The 20,197-nt window shown below is 53.4% G+C and overlaps 6 protein-coding genes across 6 annotated transcripts; 2 read left to right on the forward strand and 4 right to left on the reverse strand.

Annotated features, from left to right (window-relative positions):
• Positions 1–5: 5 nt before the first annotated feature.
• P168DRAFT_274452 (serine hydrolase domain-containing protein) lies at positions 6–1,587 on the forward strand (the record flags this gene model as incomplete). Its single annotated transcript, XM_024835426.1, has 4 exons — positions 6–583; positions 637–773; positions 819–1,110; positions 1,160–1,587. The coding sequence occupies exons 1-4, from the start codon at positions 184–186 to the stop codon at positions 1,585–1,587; spliced, it is 1,257 nt and encodes a 418-aa protein (XP_024690387.1). The 5' UTR covers positions 6–183.
• A 3,504-nt stretch (positions 1,588–5,091) lies between these two features.
• Positions 5,092–6,991, reverse strand: P168DRAFT_242116 (sugar porter family MFS transporter; the record flags this gene model as incomplete). The annotated part of the gene is made up of 5 exons (XM_024833785.1): positions 5,092–5,587; positions 5,640–5,952; positions 6,004–6,389; positions 6,443–6,643; positions 6,693–6,991. The coding sequence occupies 5 exons, from the start codon at positions 6,989–6,991 to the stop codon at positions 5,092–5,094; spliced, it is 1,695 nt and encodes a 564-aa protein (XP_024690388.1).
• A 1,523-nt stretch (positions 6,992–8,514) lies between these two features.
• P168DRAFT_274457 (NAD(P)/FAD-dependent oxidoreductase) lies at positions 8,515–10,402 on the reverse strand. The gene is made up of 2 exons (XM_024835427.1): positions 9,692–10,402; positions 8,515–9,614 (listed from the first exon to the last, which is right to left on the reverse strand). Exons 1-2 carry the CDS (start codon positions 10,355–10,357, stop codon positions 8,673–8,675), a joined length of 1,608 nt encoding a protein of 535 aa, XP_024690389.1. The 5' UTR covers positions 10,358–10,402; the 3' UTR covers positions 8,515–8,672.
• A 908-nt stretch (positions 10,403–11,310) lies between these two features.
• On the reverse strand, positions 11,311–12,134 carry P168DRAFT_329712 (uncharacterized protein; the record flags this gene model as incomplete). Its single annotated transcript, XM_024841498.1, has 2 exons — positions 11,311–12,033; positions 12,096–12,134. The coding sequence occupies 2 exons, from the start codon at positions 12,132–12,134 to the stop codon at positions 11,311–11,313; spliced, it is 762 nt and encodes a 253-aa protein (XP_024690390.1).
• A 1,425-nt stretch (positions 12,135–13,559) lies between these two features.
• Positions 13,560–15,852, reverse strand: P168DRAFT_299324 (putative hydrolase; the record flags this gene model as incomplete). Its single annotated transcript, XM_024838327.1, has 8 exons — positions 13,560–13,839; positions 13,896–14,026; positions 14,092–14,232; positions 14,285–14,485; positions 14,538–14,941; positions 14,997–15,184; positions 15,233–15,449; positions 15,516–15,852. 8 exons carry the CDS (start codon positions 15,850–15,852, stop codon positions 13,560–13,562), a joined length of 1,899 nt encoding a protein of 632 aa, XP_024690391.1.
• Positions 15,853–19,193: 3,341 nt separating this feature from the next.
• On the forward strand, positions 19,194–19,803 carry P168DRAFT_292865 (uncharacterized protein). Its single transcript, XM_024837683.1, has one exon. It carries the CDS (start codon positions 19,470–19,472, stop codon positions 19,728–19,730), a length of 261 nt encoding a protein of 86 aa, XP_024690392.1. The 5' UTR covers positions 19,194–19,469; the 3' UTR covers positions 19,731–19,803.
• The last annotated feature ends 394 nt before the right edge of the window (positions 19,804–20,197 follow it).

Genomic DNA, 20,197 nt, shown 5'->3' on the forward strand with positions numbered 1-20,197 from the left:
GAACAGTTCGCGATCATGACCTATCTCGACCCAGATCCAATCCTCCAGGATCCACACTGGTGGATGACATATCCACGATCGGACCGCTGTCTCCCACTGCAGTAGTTCGTTATATAACCGAGGTCTCCTCGCGGGGTTCCACGTTGCCACTACTCTCAACAACCAACCACCCCAGTTTGAATCATGACCGTCGCAACGTCCCCCCTTCCGCCTACTACGACCGCTCGTCTCGAGCACCTCGTCGACCAGGCCACCAATGCAGACAATGGTGTCCCCGGAGTGGTGGTCGTCGCCGTCGACCGCCACGGCCAGGAGATCTTCTCCCGCGCCAGCGGTACCCGCGGCCACGGACACCCCGAGCCCTTGTCCGTGGACGATGTGTTTTGGATTGCCTCGTGTACTAAGATGATTGTTGGCGTTGCCTGCATGCAGTTGGTCGAACGGGGGCTTCTATCTCTCGACGATTCTGACCAGGTCGAGCGCTACTGCCCCGAGTTGAAGGCCGTGCAGGTGCTGCAACCTGACGGGACGCTCGTCGATAAGAAGCGGGGCATCACCCTCAGAATGCTGCTCTGCCATACTGGTGGGTGACCCGGCGCTCGGTTGATGGAGATATTGTCGTACTGACACCACCAGCTGGCTTCGGCTACTCGTTCATGCACCCGCAGTTGCTGGAGCACAGTCAGCGGACGGGCTTCGACGAGATGTCCAACTCCCTCGAAGGCTTCCTCCAGCCCTTGGTCCATCAGCCCGGGGAGCAGTGGAGATACGGAGTGAGTACGATCGCCGCATAATCTCAAGCCGCACTAACCGCGTAGATCAACATCGACTGGGCGGGCGTGCTGCTCGAGCGTGTGACCGGCCAGTCCCTGAACGACTATCTCCACGAACACATTTTCCAGCCGCTTGACCTGGAAAACATCAGCCTGATCCCCACGGAGGCCATGAAGCAGAAGCTCGTGCATATGAGCGCCCGTGCCCCTGACGGCCAGATATCGGCCATCGACCCGATCCAACCCCGCGCGTTGACGGTGGGAAGCGAAACGGACGGCAAGCCTTTCTTCCACAGCGGCGGCGGAGGTGGTTTCGCTGCTCCACGCGACTACTGCCGTATGTTTTAACCGCCCTTCAAATGTATGAGCAGACACTAACCTAGTAGAAATCCTCGCCGTGCTCCTCAACAACGGCACATCCCCAACCACCAAGCGGCAAATTCTCCGCCCTGATACCGTCGAACAAATGTTCGAGAACCAGATCGCCCACTTACCACCCCTACGCGAGAAGGAGATGATCACCTGTAAGCCGCACGTGTGCCCCGCCAGCACAGGCTTGTACCCCTCCACACCGGACGATCCGCAAGGTTGGGGCCTCAGCTTCATGATTAGCGGTGGCTATACGGGCCGCTCGCGACAGACGGTGTTCTGGTCGGGCGTTGCTAACCTATACTGGTGGTGTGACCGGGAAAATGGCGTGGCCGGCATGGTCTCCTCCCAGGTCTTTCCGTTTGGTGATCTGAAGGTGTTTGAGCTGTGGGCGGGGGTAGAGAAGGAGATTTACAAGGGTCTGAAGGGGGAGGCTAAGATTTAGTTTATACCCTGACGATCATGATTTTGATGCCAATTCAAGTCTGTTTCACATTTGTCTAGTGTTGATATAGTCAATTCATGTTTGAGACCCTGACTGAGTAGATACAATCCTCTATATACATGACAAAGGACAAGGCTGTCGTATCAAACCAGTGCCTGCGCCCACAAACAGCTACTTGCCTTCCGAGGAGGGTGTAATCGAAGATGAACATGGCACTTCAACGCGAAGGAAAAAGCCATTTATAACAAAACGTTGACATCTGGATCACCCCGCCAAAGATCGTTATCATTGGAATACTATTGACTGGTGTATCCTTGGGCCATGCCCTAATTACCCAAGCAACCACATGTATCTCTCTCCCCACTTTAATAAGTAGGTCCAGTAGTGGCAACTTACCAGGACGAGGTATTCCAGTCTTCTTTCAACCGCCTATTCCGTAAACAGTATTCAGTCGAACTGGGCTTCTGTCTGCCTCAGGCAATGGAGGCGCCCGATTGCCTGCATGAGCATAGACCAGTTTTGTGGGGTCTCCATGGGAACCGCCTCTCGACAGTCGGATTGCCAGTCGAGGCCCAATGCCCTACAAGCGTACGTGGTGACGAGTACGCGGCTGTCCGAGTCAGGGTCCGTAGATTTGCTCGCCATATCGGCTAGCGCGGCGTGGGTAGCCTAGCTATAGATGACACGGTAGAGAATACTCAGCTCTTTTAAGAAAGGATCACTACCCAGACGGCAATGGGCCATTGGCAAAAGACCAGGAGCCTCGTCGTTGACCTAGCGTCAACAAAATTCCCTCCTCTCCCTGAACGCGTTACAGGTAACGTAGTCTCCGCGTGTCATACGCCAGGTATCTCGCCCTTCGGCATCTCTTCAGAGGCAGTGTTTGTGCTGGTCCTGATTAGTGGATTGCCAGAAAAAACCTGTAGTCCACCAAGCGCAGCCGTTGGCGGAAACGACGATCAACCAGTTTGTGCAGTGAGCCACCCCAGATGGTGTAGTCTGGTCGGTGTATCGACGCAAGATAAGACCAGGCCCTCTACGAGAGCCACCACATGACATTGGCTTGTGATCTTGGGATCCTTTGTTTCTGATGCGCTTTCCTTCCCTAGAGAAAGTATGCCCAGGTCTCTGTCGCAATATGCGAACGATGGATATAACCGATAAGTGGTAAAATCTGTCGGACCGTTGACGTTATTATCATGACAGTGTTTGTTTCGGTATCCAAACGATTGTGTATCAGGCGCTATGCGACGGCGGGTATTCTAGAGAGTTCTCATTCCAAACTCAGACATCTCATAACCAAGGACCAATTGCCAAGTCCTGAGGTTGCAGATTATTAGCTGCCCTAGGAATACAGCAGCCCACCACCCCGATATTATGACCAGTGGAAGTGGTGTATAGCTCTGTGTCTCCGAAGCAGTGGTAGAACACAGTTGACAAACCCGTCTTGCCATTTCACTTCGTCAAGCCCAGCATGACATAATTATACGAGCCAGGCGCCTGAGCTCTCCGATTGAAAAGCATATGCCTTCCCCGACCATCGAAGCTTCCCATCGACGGGCGTTGTCCGAACATCCGTGTGCCGTCTTATGTTTAAACAGAGGCGTACGACACATAGCGTTGGAGGAAAGGGAATGAAAACCACGCCTCAAAAAGCCCGGCCATGGTTGTTTTAATGCGGGATCGATCAAATCCACTGATTAAATATTACCAAGAAAATAGGGCAGGAATGAAGAGGGAGAAAACAGATACAAGATATGTTGACCCTGCCATTGACCCTGACCCCAATTGGACACATGGAAATCTTCTTGCATGGGCATAAAAACGTTTGCAGTGGGATCAAAGCCCTTGTAAGATGAAGAGTCTTGGGTGGGGGCTGCCAACTCATTCATAGTAATATCCACAGCTTCGGGCGCAGTAGCCGCATATTCAGGCGTAGTATCCGCAGGCTCAAGCGCGGTGTCTGCCCCAGTTATTAGACGTGGAGGTACTTGTGCGCGCAGGGCTCCCTTGCTGGCAGCGCGCAGGACGGCCTTGATTGCGGGGTATGCAATACGATGGCGACCCTTTAAGGGCCGGTCCAGATGCTCTCAGTTTCCGGTTAACAGTTGGGACCGTAGGACAATGTTTTCAGCTCGGTAGAGCCTTGTAAGACGCATCATGACCGTAGATCAAGCTGCATGAATTAGCCTTCTTTCTTCATTTGTGGCTACAAAAGCATAGAGATGACATCATGTGCGCATACCTACCCTAAGCCAATCCCTAAAAGTGAAATTGCCTCCTCGATTGATGTGCCGGGTCGGGCCAGATAACGATATAGCGAAGGCAATATGCCAACTGCCTTCTTAACGTCGGCATGGCACAGCCCACGAAGGGCCGTATTCCCTTTGCCAGTCATGTGAACAGACGAAGAGTGTACTTCGTCCTCTGCGGCTTGACGCAAGGTGCAAGGAGGCTGTTCTGGTGCGGACCCAAAGGAGTCAACTGCTCCCGGTCGTAGGGGTACGTGAGATCGAGTCAGGGCGAGCGACACATGTCTTGATCTGTCTTATTTGTATGTAAGAGACGAGGACAGTGGGCATCTCGGACGTAGTTTGAAAGAGCGGGGGATGGGGGATGCCATACTTCAACGATAGACAAGATCTCGAATGGTTGATAGTCCATGGATGTATAAACCAGGATGACCTGCATTGCCATATCCCTTACCACGCTTGGATTTCGGAACTGACTCAGTGCGTTAGGTTGTTGCCGCGAAGACTTCCACAATGTTTCCTTTGGGATAGGGAACGAATGGCTCATATAAGGCTTTGACCGGTGTAAATATAGCTCGTGCCGCAGCTGTCTTGCGCTTCTGTTAATTTCTTTGGTCTTTCGGTGTTCTCCACGTCCACTCAGCATATTATGCCTTCTATTATTGATTCCCTTGCATCGGTGTTTTGAGTCATGTCAAAGCTCTTGGTGAGCATTTGAAGATATATCGTAGGTGTATATCGGGGTGGGTCTAGGCGTCCGGGTGTTTGGATGTATAGGGTTTTGGTATATTCGCGTGTGGACGGTAAGTCTTTACACGGCATAAGGGAGATGGTATTATATAATATAGCATCTGAAGGTCGAGAGGTAGATTATAATATGATTGGGGATAAGTCTTCAGATATAGGGGAAAAATGATGAAGGTAATGGCAAAAGATGGAAAAGACCGTAGTATATATACCCTACCCCTTACCCAGTGGTGAGTCACAAGCAAACGGATTGATATTATGATTACAGAGGTGAAAGACCACCATGAAAGACCACCCGCCATTCACTCATCATTAGGTCCTGACAGTCAGAAATTCCATCATAGGTGAGACAGGCAGTCACTGAAACAATGAATGCAGTCAAGCAATGCAACCGGTCGGATATTTGCATTCTAGAGCCGCCGCACAGACTACCTAGACCCTCTCGTACACCCCACCCCACCATCGCACTGCCGCTTCCATTAGCGACTAGAGCCAAGGAAAGGCATCAGCCTTCCTTGGTCTTAGTCCCGTTCCCGCTCCCGCTCCCGCTCCCGATCCCCGGCTCGCTACTGCTTCCGCTCTCCTGGCCCACCCCGGGACTAGCCGATCCCGGCACAGCTTTGGCCTCCAAATCACCGACGTGGCCTTGCTCCATCTGCGCCACCTTGTGGGTCGAGATGCGGGTCTTCCACGCCGGAGTGCCGATGTACGGAATCCCGTCGGGGTCTTCGAACATGGCCTCGGTCTCTTCCAACGTCTTGCCGGCGGTCTCGGGGAAGAGGAACAACACGTGGAAGAACATGGCCGTGTTGAAGATCCCGAAAACAAGGTACGTCCGCCATTTGATGTTGGCAAAGGCTTCGGGGGTGAATAATCCCAGCGCTGTGTTGAAGGCCCAGTTGCCCGAGGTGGACAGCGAGACACCTTTTCCGCGCAGGTGCAGGGGAAACAGCTCGGGCGGGTAGACCCAACTGACGGGGCCCCAGGTAGGCGCGTAGGATCTATGAAACGACATCAGTACGGCGGGCATTGTCGGAGAGCCTGGAGACATACGCCACAAAGAGATAGGTGCACGCGATCAACGCTTTGGATGGCGGCCCTTTGACCTCCATGGATTGGGCCGCGACATTGCCGACTCCGCCCTCAACGACGGTGCCGTAGGTGGCCATGATACCTGCATTCGCGTACATCCAAATGGCCATGAACGTGGCGCCGACGAGGAGCGTCGGTCGTCGACCCCAGCGGTCCATCCACATCAGCGCGGGCAGCGTCATGATTACATTGATGATGTACTGGATCGACGAGGCGAGCAGGTTGGCATCGCCACTGTACCCGGCCATCGCAAACACGTTGGTGATGTAGTACACTGGCTAGTCAGCCACGGCCACCCGGGTCTAGGGTGATGGGGGAAACGTACTCATGACGTTCATGCCGGTCAGCTGAGACCAGATCTGCATGAAGAGGCCGACCACGGTCCGGTGGATCATCCGGGGTTTGAACAGATCCAAGTAGGTAACGTGACGGTTCTGACTTTCGAAGTCGCACGTGTTGCGAATATCCTGCAGCTCGAGTGCCACGAACGGATGATGCAGATCGCCCTTGGCGTGAACCAGAGCCAGCACACTCTGGGCCTCCTCCCAGCGATCCTTGCGTGCCAGCCAACGTGGCGACTCGGGGAGGACCATCATGCCAAGGAACAGGAATATGGCGGGAATCATCTGCAGGGCCCAGGGAACGCGCCACGCGGCGGCCTTCCATCCCCTGAAGTCCTTCTCGCCAATATAGGAGCATCCGTAAGAGATACTGCGGGAGGTCAGTCAGTGCGTATGGCCACGGGTGGAGGACAAAGACCATACTAGAACATAGTGAGGATACCCCACGTAATGGCCCACTGCTGCACACCGACCAGGCGACCACGCTTGGACGGCGGCGCTAGCTCACTAATATACACCGGCACCTGGGCCGACTCGATACCCACGGCCAGACCGTTGATGACACGCCCAACGATTAACATGCCAATGTTCTGGGAGGCACAGATGATAGTCGAGCCGACAATCCTAAAACAATCAGCTCTGAGTTCGTTCTTGGAGAATGCATCGGGCTTACCAGATCAAACAGCCGATCATGATGGTGTACTTGCGTCCTAGTCGATCGGACAGAATACCGGAGATAAGCGCACCCAGCCACGAACCCGCAGCCATGGAAGCGGTGATACCACCCTGCACCATGGTATGGGGACCGGAGCACTTTTCATCAGTGAAGGGCGGGCCCTTGGGACCCTGGTTGAAGTAGCAGAGATAGGACTGTTCATTCAGCTGGGCGGACATGGACGAAATATCGAACCCAAAGAGGCCACCGCCCACGACGGCGATGGCCGAAATCACATAAATATTACCGACCAACATGATTATGACGGGGCAGCCCCGAGGCAGTTGGACAGACGCAGGACACGATTGACAGGCGAGACGATCCCGAGCGACAGATCGGAGCAGAAACAGCAGTCCACGAAAATTTTCGTCCGCAGCAGGGAGGGGGAGGCCAATATTATAGAGACCTCGATCGGGACAGATCGGTCGGAGGAACCCCCAGATGGGACGGACGGTACCCCCGCAGCTGAGAAGCTCACCGCATGAGCGGATGAGACTGGATCTTTGGAACGGGTCAACGCATCTCCTGACAGTGTCCGGTGGCTGTCATGGACCGCCGGTTATTGGTGGACCCGAGCAATGGCGAAGTTGCATCGAATCAGAAATGACTCGGATCACGATCCTGGTTGGCTTGTTTAACAGAAGGATTAATCTCTGTTTCGACTAGTGGTTAGCCGGACATTGAACTGTAGTCTAGCGGTTCGTCTCATTGGTGATGGGGCAGGGGTGTCAGATGGGCCCGACCCCGACCCCAGACCCCAGATCACGGAGAGAGTGGTTCGACAGTGGACCTCCCCAGGCTGACTCATGAATCGAGCGTGGGGACGAGAAACAGACCCTTCTGGTCCAGTGTCCATGATGCGGTGTCGTTGAAGCCATGCGCTGTCTTTCTCTCCAGCTCTGTTCCACCCCCGTTCCCATCCTTGAGCTCTTCACACCATGATTTACACGCCACCAATCTGAAGGTTTAAAGCTTGACGAGGTCAAGGCGGGAATGACCGCAGTGGCGCAATCCTGATGAGAGGCATAGGCGGCCCTGCCCATGTCACTGTAACCATCCCCCGGCATTAGCGGAAGCGCTAGAGGGCTGCGACGCTGAGCAAGCGAGACAAGCGGCGATGGCCGACTGGTTGGGGGCCGTTGGCGTTCAGCCATTCAGCCACGGCAGAGTTAATCCTAACCCCTCTCCAGAGCTCACTAAGAACCGCCAATGAATCCGGGGGTGGGTATGGGGCAACCGTGGATGCAGTCAGGCCTGTCCCAAATCAACGATCTGACATTGGGCAAATCTGTCTTTGTTCTGACCACTCAATCAGTCTGGATCTTCTGAATTGATGGAAAGAGGCCATTTCTACCCGTCAACGACAGGGATGATACTGATGAAGGAGGGAAGATGAGGGGAAAGAAACAAAGAAAAAAACGTGAAAAAGAGAGAAAAATGGAGGGAAAAGAAAGAGGGGGATCACGTGTTTCCTGCCTTGACCGTTGCCTGCCAACTGGCCAGATGGAGCCTGAGGTCACGAATCTTTCCCCCTCACACTTCAAGGTTTATTCCGCAGCTCTGATATAATTCAAAGGTTAAGACGCAGGGACGGATTCCAGGTGGGGACCAGCACAGACTCGCCCGGAGGACAGTAAGCCGTTCCATTACAGATCACGCCGTCAACACTTGGATCGATGGAACGGTCTGATTGGATGTGTTTATTAGGTTGCTCGGGCGGCCACAGGGCAGATGTGTAGCTTTACCGTGAGGTCATCTCTGGATCTGGTTGGCGGGGAAGCTTTATGGTCCATGGCGTGTCGATGTCTATCTCTGAGTTGTCTACCTCTACGTGGCTGGATCATTCATCTCGTCAAAACGGCCCCCACTTAATGAGGCCATGACTTTGTAGAAACATCGGGTATCAGCGAGATGACCAGCACCACACCCACCTAGAATCTACAGCATCGTCGCCAACTGGGACACACTCCCTCGTTCGACGCGTTGTCTCGAACAAAGCAACTCCCGTGGGAGCCAGTCACTCACCTTACCCTCCGGCATTCCCGGTCGAGCGTCCATGTCGACTTTGTCCATCCCCATCGCCATCAACCCCACTGCCACGCCCGAAAGCCATGCCAGGACCATGCCTTCACCTTGAAACCCCGCCGATATCCACTCCCCCGCACTGCGCGAGCCATCCCAGCGACTCCTCTTGGACAGCTTGCGCCCCGTGAGCTTGGGGTCCAGCCTCCCGACGTAGGGCAGCAGATCCACCGTGAACCCCATGGACCCGCTCCACACATGCTTCATCCGCCCACCGTCCGCATCCTGGCCCCAGTTCTTCTCCCCAAAGACTGCCGGCATTAAGCCCTCGAGGTATGCGCGCACGGGATAACTCAGCCGGTTGTCTCCCCATATCCCAAACTCGTCGATCCCCCGTTCGGGAGACTGCACCATCCCCCCGCCGACCATCAGCTGTCCACCTCCGGCCGCAGGCCGTTGCGTAATGTAATCGAATCCGCGATTCCCAATTATTCCCCACGACCGCGCACCGTTGAGGCCCGGGAACTGCGTCCCCGGGGTTTGCGCCGACATGTGCCCTCGCACGGGGAAAAGCTTGCCCGTCAGACCGGGGATAAGGTTCGATGCGAACGCGTCCGTGGCGTGGATCACCTGCGTGGCGCTGATGTGTCCGCGGGGAGTATATATCGTGTACGCATGTCCAGCGCCAGTGGGGCTGGTTTGGACCTCCGTCACGGGGGTGTTGGTCTCGATGGCGAAGGACTCGCTGTAGTCGGCCAGCAGGCCGGATAACAGGGCCGTGACAAATCGATACGGCCACATCGCACCGGCCGGATACGTGATGATCCCGACGCAGTGGTCGACACCGACGTTATACTTCTACTCCATCATGAGCCTTCGCACGTCTCCGCGGGTAGTGACAACCCTTCGTGCAGGTCTTGAGCGGCGGTACGTACCTCACACCCCTCCGCCCCTTCATACACGGAAATTTCGTCTCCCGCCTCAGGCACCTCCCTTCTCAGCTCCTCCACCATCTTCTTCGTTTTTGCCCACATATCGCGATCGGTGAATATATCCACCGTTTCAACCTCCCTCGCCTCCGCAATCTCCAGATCCTTCCGTTCTCGGGTTAATTCGAGCAGCGTCGGCAGATGGCGCCTCCCGAACTGGAGAACGCTTTTTGCGCGCGTCTTCCCGAACTGTTTCTTCAAGCCGGCGTAGTCCGTGTACGCGCTGTGCTTTATGTGTCCGCCATTGCGCCCCGTCGCGCCGCTGCACACATTCCGCGCTTCGAGCATGACCACTCGCGGTGGGTGGTGCTTCAGGTCATTGCTGCGGGATCGGGCGGTGAGGATGGTGTAGGCTATGCTTGCGCCGGAAATCCCGGACCCAATTATCACGATGTCTGCGTGTGCGGGGAGGGTTGCCGACGCGATGGAGACCAGGTTGGGGAATGGCGGGTTTTGCTGCCAGAAAGAGATGGTGGGGTTGGGAGGTGGGAATGTTCGCTGGGAGATCCGCGACAACAATGCTTCGAATTGGCGGGCGGTGGTAGAGAGCTCCGCCAACACTGCCTGGATATCGTGGTAGGCATTGCGAAGGCGACTGAGAATCTGGCCCATGGTGGATGTGGTTGAAGTTGGAGAGACGGGAAGGAGACGATAGAGAAGTGCGGGGACGGGATTGGGGGATTTAACTCATCCTGCCGATTGGGCCATATCTCGGGTTTGTTTTTGTTTTGTTTATGTGTTTTCATCGCGATAATTGTCAATACTGTCTGGATTGATTTATCCTCACTGTTATGTCTGCAATAGCGGTCCTTGCTTTGCGCCTCTACTGTTGCTGCATGGATTTATTGCAGTGATCGGCGTGTCTGCATGTTCACCGCTGTTATGTGGGTATGCAGGATGCACGTGCTATGCCGGGAATCGGCTACACCGTACTAGACATGTTCGATCCAACGGGCTGTGATGGGGAACTGATATCGACGTCAAGTACAAGAGGAGAATTGGTTCCCCTGTGGATCATGACCAGAATGATATCACTGGGTCTGGATCGTGCCGTCCCCACCTGGTTCCATAATCACTGCGATCAGGATTGCTCTAGACTGGATGGAATGTTGGATAGGTAGGTGTGTTGCCACAGAGCTACAGGATATGCTTACATTCATTCACCCACCACTGGTCCTAACTGTTTCTAGTGAATCTAGTATGTCTGTGAGACGCATAGAGAAATGTTGATGACTGATTATGGTGATAGTCCTTTCTTGATGGTAGAAGTCAGTTGGAGGATAGTCACTTTTCGTCCTATGCGTCGATGGCATCTTCTGAAACTGTCGATATGTATTATCCAGCTTATAGCTTTGATGTAAAAGCCGGTGTCTTGCCAGTTGGTACGTTGTTGATCAGCAAAGTCACCTCACATCGGGGCAAGACTTCGATCGCATGATCAACCCCAGCTGTCAAACACAGGATAATATTGAACCAACTAGTGATATCACCACATATCTTATTGAAACTATTCCAAAGGATCATCAAGGGCATTTCCGTACGGTCCTTATACGACGACATGGACCTTAACCAGTATCGTCCTCTTGACCGCGAACTATATCTTCAGGAGTCCCAATCCTAGGACACATTGTCTCTTCAGAAATTTCAATACCAGCACAGCGTCGGCAGACAGTCGTATGCAGGCTCAAAAAGGCTTCCCAACCCGTAGTCCAGCCTTCGGGGTTGCTTATATACCGCTCTTCTGTGAACCCACACACTGTGGTGTATCCGAATCCTCCACTGCGATAGACCATATACAATTTGACATAAAAGCCCGGGTCGATGTGCCCCTCGCGAGCAAACAACGTCCGCCCATCACGCCAATCCTTCACACACAGGCCAAAGTGGAAACGTCGCAGATGTGGAAGCCTGACTTTGAGGAGGTCAAAACACGCATGCCACCGTCCATCGTAGGTTATGTGCACATGTCCACCGTGGTCTCTGTCCACATCGAAGCCCTCCGGGTGCAAGTCGTCTAATATGTCAGGGCGGAAAGTTGCTGCATAGATTATAGCGAATCGATCAAGAGAGAGCTCAGTCAAGGTGTCTTCATGGGAGAGGACCCAGCGCAACGTCGAGGGTTCGCCAAAAGTAAACTTCGACAGTGACAGAGCCTGCAGCCGATCGAACTTGACGCCCTGAAGTGGAAGCCGAGGGAAGAAGCCGAAGTATTGGGTCGACGAGAGTGTCAAATGTCTGAGGGTGCGCGAGCACGGCTGGAGCCAGACTGTTGGCAGATCGCCAAAGGCCTTGTGGGGTAAGGGGTGCTATTGACTAAAATGGTGGAGAGCAGGACCGAGACGATGCGGACATCGTCGCATATGGTGTCGACATAGACCGCGCGCACCATCTCTCGGGCAGCGATCAATCCCCATAACCTGTGTGAATCGCTGACAGAATACTTCAGTGGGTGACAAAACCAGAGAGTTCATGATAAGCTGATCAAAACTTGGCAAGCCATCATCTTCCTGTATCGGATCGATGTGGCCATGGAGGAGAAGATATCGAATGAGGCCGGTGAAGGGGGTGCGAGCAACGTTTGGGCCAGTCGCCTGGACCATAATTCAAGCGAGTGAGAATATGAATGGTAAAAGTAATGCCATGAAAAGAACAGGGGTTATTTCGGTAGCGTGGTGTGTTTGAGGCTGACCGGAAGCATCATACTGCCAGCGGAAAAATGTGCCCAAGGACCGTACTTGCCGCTGTCGGGCTGGTTTGAACATCACCGTGGGCAATATCCAAGACAAGAACAACACACGCATACAGGACGGGCCTGGGGGTTACAAGAGCGTTGATACGAATCGAGATATATCGCCATGATCCAGCCATGTCGGATACGAGGTGGATCAAGGAGGCCAGCTTGGGACAAAGGGAGTCAGTCTATTTCTACATTTACCGGACAATGCTCATCAACAGCCATCAACCACAGGCAGCGCTTCAGATGGGACGCTACATATACAGTCATGCCCCAAGCCGTGGCATACATCAAAACAATCCGCTGTAGGCACAGAGCCGGTCAATTAATACAGCAGACTACCCAACCTGCCAGTCTAGATGATGGGCCTGGGTATCAAATCGTGCAACACGCCTAGAATATCCCACAACAAACAAAAGCTTTCCTTCCTTCACCCGCCCCAAACAAGGGTCCAATAGATGCAAGATCAATGATCAGTTCCCGCCGATCGTTCCCCGGTCGGAAGAACAAGCATGGTGAGCCCTAACCCTGGAATGTGACGACGCCCTCGTTATATTCTGTCAACTCACACAATGAATGACACCCATTTTGTCCCCCGAGGACGCCATGTCTCTGGCCTGCATAGTGTCACAGTATGCGCACAATACGTCCTTCACACCCGTTATTGGTTCTGGCGTTTCCCTGGGTTACATCTGCCCGTCCACCTGCTGACACTTTTCACTCATCATCCGATGGCATGCCGACCACGTCGCCAATCCGATTCCACCGAATATACATGCAGGCGTACCACCCTTCCTCGGGCAGTAATCGTGGAGATCAGCGCTAGCGACGGGGGATTGCGTGGCCTGCTAGCACACCTTGATCAGTCTGGTTGGCCGGGTATTTATTGATACTGTATCCCGCCTGTTTAATATCATAGCTCTGCCCCGCAGGTCACTGGGAACAAAACAACAGGTTGGTTTAAAATTAATTTCATGAAAGCAAAAGAAGGCACTATATACTCAACCTAGTATATATTCATGAACAGAGATAACGACAACATGCGTTGTGGTATAATGCCACGGTCGACGCCACACCCCGCTATACCCTAGCCTTGGCCGCATCATACAACGCCTTGATGTCTGCCTTCCACTGTGCCTCGTCTACGCGCTTAATCCGACGGTCATATGTCATCAGACCGTTTGTCTCGCCTTCTACATCCGTGGTCTGCGTCCACACGCCGCCGCTGCACTCAAATCGTTCGATCTGATCGTGCAGCTCCGTGAGCAGTACGTGGCCGCGGTAGTTCCACGCGTCCAGAGTAGTGTCGATCTCGTACGTCCGGTTGATTTCATTGATGGGACCCGGCTCATTCCACAGACTTCATTCGGTGGTCAGTTACCATAAACATGCTATAACCAGGGACTCGGGACTTACTGCTCGATGGACACGTTGTGGCCGATGCCGCCGAATTCGCCCTGGAATCCGATCCGGGATGAGTCGTGCGGACTCGAGTCAAGGGAGTAGAAAGGCGTGCCGCACTGGGGGTTCGCATAATGGTGATTGTCCTGGTGTTGTTAGCTCACTGTCCACGGAAAGGATATAGTACGGTGCAAGACGCCGAGGCACATACGCTGAAATCACCATCCCCGTGGTCATGCCAGCCCGATGTCGAACTGATCAACCGAGTGGGGTCCAGCTTTCGCACACGCTCCGTCAATTCAAACTCGGGATAGGGGAACCTGATCTGGCCCCAGCCTTCGTTATAGATCACCTGTGCCGACGTCAGCAATGTCGAATTGTCCGACCGGGAGGGGGATACACACCCAGGTGACAACGCTGGGATAGCTCTTATGTTGGTTCACCAGGAGGTCCAACTGGCGGGCAAACTCCTTCTGCTGGGCCTCATTGGGGAGGATGGTCTGGCCGTTTTTGTTCTGCAGCGGTCGCGGGGACGGCATGTCTTGAATGACGAGGAGACCGAGCTCATCGCATGCCCGGTAGAACAGCGCCGTCTCCACCTTGATCTATTTGAGGTTAGCCACGATCGCGCATAAATCAGCAAGATAGGCGACTAACGTGCTTGCGAACCATGTTGAAACCCAGCCCCTTCAGTACCTTGAGGTCGTATACCATTGCTTCACGGTTAGGCGGCGTGTACAGACCATCGGGCCAGTACCCCTGGTCCAGGGTACCAAACATGAAGGTGAACTCGCCGTTCAGCATCGGGCGCACGATGCCTCCCACCTCGCCTTTGGCGATCGTACGGAAGCCCGTGTAGCTCTGTACCTCGTCATCGCCCAGGGTGACGGTGACGTTATACAAAGTCGGGGATTCGGGAGACCAGAGCTTTGGCTTCGAGACTTGAAATTTGAACTGCTTGTCCGAATTACCCTTGTGCGATGCGGCTTCCTTTTCGCCATCATTCACGGTCACAACGACCGGGCTGCTTTTTCCGGTTGCCGAGTGTACCGTCACGGTCACTATGGTGATCAGCTCTGAGACCATTTATCGCGGGGAGAACGGAACGCGACTTACCCTCGCCGTCCATGTTGGAATCGAGATCCAACTGTGCAATGTGGTTGGCCGGCGCCGCCTCGATCCAGACGCCTTGCCAGATACCGCTGCAGGGCTCGTAGAAGATATGACTCTTTGGGGCCGTCTTCTGCTTGCCGATCGGGATGACATAGTCACCGCTGTCGGTGGGATCATGGACGAATACGAGCCTGTCACTATGTTAGCAGGGCTCTTCCCAGAATCTGAACCGCACTTACAGTTCATTATCCTTATCCAACTCGACGTGCTTTGTGATGTCGACCGTGAAGCTGAAATATCCGCCGCGATTGAAGCCCGCCTCTTTCCCATTGACAAAGACGGTGGCTTCATAATCGACCGCGCCAAAATTCAGCAGCACATTCTTGCCCTTCCAGTCGCCAGGGACCTTGAAGTGGGTGTTGAACCAGGAGTAGTAAGTGTTTTTCCCCTGGATCCCTGCATTCGGCCGTTAGCCCGTGTTATCCTTCTCCCTTGACTCGTACGCGATCGCGACAATCATACCAGACAAGCCACTTTCCAAACAGGACGGCACCAAGACTTCGTTTTCCAGAGACTGCCCAAAGGGCGGTTCTTGAACCGCGTCCACCGACGACGCGCCTTGATATTGCCAGATGCCATTCAGGTTCTGCCACGGGCTGCGCGCCAGCTGCGGCCGCGGATACTCCGTCCACGGGTTGGTTCCCACCTTCTCCGTCCACGGCGTATCCAACGGCGGTGTCTTGACGGCATACTTGGTGGGGGCGCGGGCGACATTGTGGTGTTGTTGTACCGGTGAGGCGATGACTACATCCGCAGCCGCAGCCAGCAAGGGGACGAGCCAGGAGACGCGAAGATGCATCGGGAAGGATGTCTCTCTGAACCAAACCTAAACCAAAAATAGAGGGAGGAAAGGGGGAGGGAGGGAGATTGTGCACGACCAGACAAACTTGCAGATTCAGGTAACACACGCCAGATCTGCTTGTCACCAGATGGAGAAGGGGAAGACAGGATCGGAGTCAGACGCCTTGATCGTCCATGCCCCCTCGTCCGGGCCCCCCCGAGCATTTATATCATGATCGCGACTAGTCCATGGGTGTAAGCAAGAGTGGGATGCGGTCAGGCATCTGTGCCTAGCCAACAAAGCATGCAAAGCAATTCCTCCCCCTGAAACCCGGTCCTCCAGGAAGCGGAGGCGATTCCGAATAACCCCTCTCAGTGCATTATCCCTCTCAGTGCATTATCCCCCGCACACTGCTCGGACATCTGGCGACAAAGAAATGGTCTTGTGCCGACCTTGCAGGAGCCGGAAACTATTTTTTTTCTCCCATTTTTATTTATTTTTTCTGCCTATTCCTTGTGAACCTTGAAGTAGCGCGTTGATCGCCTCCTCGTCTCTTGGCGCGATGATACTAGTCCGCCCGGTGGAGTGCGGAGGATCGGCGTCTCTTCCTTCCAGCCTGACCCCGGTCGCAAGTCGCAGGTCGCAAGATCGCAGACAAAGACCAGATGATAGTTACTTCCGAGACCCTCGGACGGTCACAGCGATGTTGGCTCGGTTGGTTTTCTGGCTGTCCGATGGTCTTCCATGCGTCGAGGGTGGAATCGATGCATGATCCCTCGCGCGATGAGATGTTTGCTGATAGCCTCGCATGGATGGCTCGACTCGATGGATCCCAGACCATAATCAACAGCCGATGTGGATCCTCCCCAACTGGGCAAATGCCCCTGTTCTTTCTTACAAAGTTAACACTGTGTTGTCACGGGTGTAACCTGTCCAAGAGAATAAAGAAACCCAACTATGACCCAGCCATGATTGGCAACCCGATTCGACTTGCGGTCCACTTCAACCCATGGATGATGTCTTGTTGGTTAGGGCACCCGTCGCCATGTGACGGCGTCCCCAATCATGATAAGCACCAATATGATCAAGTATGAACAGGAAACTTACTTGGCAAATACAACCTTCCCCTCATTTGCATAACATCATGAATGATGTCGGTCTGCTTAGACCAGTGGCAGCCTTGCTTCCCCAGATTTCCCACCGTCGAGCCCTGGTACAGCGCACGCGACCATCTCAGGCTCATCCAATAACACCGCGCCAGCGAACCTTAGGTCCTTCTTCCATCCCGATGGCACCATCGACGAGACTATCCGCTAGCTCCCCGACTTGCATCCGTGTCTCTGTCTTATAGTCTGAAATCCACCCATCCCACGGTCCGCCTAACGTTCAGCATGGATCTGATTGACCGCTAGATCTGCCCCGCTCTTCTTATGGAGGGGCAGGCGAGCTCGCCAAGTGACTGGCTTTCCATGTGACCGAAGACATTATGACTCTATTGTCGGCCACACCCGGTGGCTCTCTTGTTCTATCGTATTTATTGATTTTGACTTTTTCGTATTGATTATTGCCTAGTGTACCCCCCTTGGGAGCCGGTCCTTATGAGGTCATTTGTGTCCCGTCCGGCCGACAACACCATGGCTCTGTCCGTGTCCCTGGTGGACCTGCCCAACCCGCGACTGGCGAGGGGCGGGACACTTTCGTGCGAGGGAGAGTTTTACTGCGTGAAATAACGACGCATAGGTAGACCGACTGTCGCACCTGACGAGCGGGCGATAGGAACAACGCGGGGTTCCATTTTCGTGCTGGTCGACGCTGTAGCCTCCAAGCGAACCGATGATTTATTGGACGGTCGCATTCGACATCCTGAACAGCTGTTGTTCTAGGCCATGCATGGTTGGTCACGGACCATATACAGCCGGTGATGCCGTGTGTGATCTAACCCTGGCGTGGGGTTCTAATATCTAGATGGATCGTTACCGGTGGGATTTCAAAGTCCGCTGATTTATAGCCCAGAGGCTCGTTTCTGAGTCTTGGTCGTCGCTTCGCTTCAATCGTTGGTGTTACAGCACCGCATCAAGGTGCATAGTGCATCGTCTTTTCGTTCTGGCTCTTGTTGGGGATGCGGTCATCTACAAGGGGTCTCCCTGCGTTCATGTACTTGGCTGCCGTTCTTGATCACGGGGACATGCAGTATCTTGGATGTGCGATAAACCGTGTCATGCCTCTCTTTCGAATATACCGCAGTGAGGCTGGGGTCTACTTGGAAGCCGCCAGGGTTGGATTCTGTATGTATCATGTGTACTATCTGTCTCTCCCTTCATGTACCCTGGCGATGGTTGATGGAAAGTACCAACGGACGCTTTCATGGAAGCTACTCGACACACCAGTATCTGTATGATATTTACTTATCTAGATAATATAGTGCTGCGATATCAATCATATCAAGCCCGATCAAAGTGCCGTTAGCTAGTTTGGTGCAGTGGCCGAGAAATATAGTATGGACATGTCCATCCACAGCAAACGTCCATTTCCTGTCCCAGGTCTACAACAATAGATCGTCCAACCTAAAATCGCATGCTCAATTGCTACCGAACGAGACTGTCACGACGCCTGTGGCACACAAGAATGAATCAATTATTTCAGATGAACCTACTATCTCGCCACTTTCTATTCCAAGTATTCAATATGCAATAATCGATTCCCCCTGAGTACAATGCAGATCATTTGAACGTCCAGCACCTCCCGATCATCGGCAACCTCTGCTATATATAGTATGCCTGGCAAATATCGGCACCACCGATATGCTACATCATATGCGGCGTCAACTGAAAGATTCGAATCGGTGAACATCTCATTTCCGGTTGTCGAGGCCGAGAAAATTGATGTATCTATGGCGCGCATAATGTGGACCATATGAAGAACCGGATGTTATTTGTTGTGCTTCAGTTCGCGAGATTAACCTTATCTACATAGGAATCTACTAGGAAAAACGGCCCGAGGTCCACAGATTACGGTTCTGAGGCTTTTCCTATCCTGTCGATGTGTTTTTCGCATCTTGCGCAGTTTATCGGTTGATGTTGTTCTGAGGATCTTATGATCGTGGGGCACTAAGAGTGCTCTGTACAGGTGCCCTGTGAGCGTGGTAGATTTGTGGTTGCCGGTGGGTCTGGTATGCTGTCTACTTCCCAATCTAATTCTGCCAACGACTACTAGTTCTATCTAGGGAATGGGGGTGGTCTCCGAAGGCGAAACAGGTCAGATATGACAATGTTCTAGGAATACGGTAGCATCATCAACTATATTCCACGAAAGGTCATCCGTCCTATACTAAATACCATTCCGGCGGCTCAATCCTGGTCAATCCTATTACCTTCCTAGGCTAGGATCCTTCATTTATATACCCAGTTCTGCATGCGTCTCCACTACATGGGTTGATGCTATCCTGGGGCCGAATCCACCGCAGGATCACCATCCTAGCCTCTGTTGAAGAAACAAGAGGGAACCCACTCCGTGCGGCTGCCAGGTAGAGATACACCGTTGGAGTGAATAGAAATGTCTAGATTGTGCGCCGCATGAGTAGACCCTATCTGTCGAGTCGCCATGAGGTATAGCGTCATACCGTTGTATACAAGAACATGCCGATCAAGGTTCACTTGGGGCCGTTCCTTGGAGTCGGCATCGTTCCTGCTCAGAACTTTCACGGGTTAAGTGCGCGCGAAGTGGATCCTCTTTGCCCTGGAAGGAATGGGCCCTGCTGGCCTGTGCCATATACTCTGTTGACATTGGATCTAGGTACACGCCAAAACAGCCCGTTTGTTTCTGTGATGCTCGTTCGTCGATTCCGCCTGAATCGAGGCCCCAGAGAAGACGGAGCTATATTTAGCAGATGGGACTGAGAGTCCCACTATGAATGACATCGGTATCGGTGGATCCAGGTCATGGCCGACTACTAGTCGGGAGGAATAGGACTTCAGATATCCTACCTAATATAAGAATCACGCCGTGGTTGGAAATCCTTGACATAGTCACAGAGGTCAGACTCGCGAGGCCGCACGATCGTGATCGCTGACTGGCATCTCGACAGATGGAGACGATCAATGACTGGCGCTGACCAGGATCAAACACGTTGCCTCCATCTAACGTGGCATTGAAATTAGACGCATACCAGACGTGGCTACACCCGTGGTCTGACTCAGCGACACCGTTCTTCAACTAAATCGTCGAGCTGTGATTACTGACACCTCATAGCTCTCGCGCACTGTCAGATCGCAGTGACACTGGTCATTTTCGAGGATGATATACTTCAATCCCAGCACGGTACCGCTTATTTGCTGAACACCACCGGATTTAGTTCCAGCAATCC

Source organism: Aspergillus campestris (assembly GCF_002847485.1).
Source record: "Aspergillus campestris IBT 28561 chromosome Unknown P168scaffold_11, whole genome shotgun sequence".
In the NCBI taxonomy this organism is placed as follows: Eukaryota; Fungi; Ascomycota; class Eurotiomycetes; order Eurotiales; family Aspergillaceae; genus Aspergillus; species Aspergillus campestris.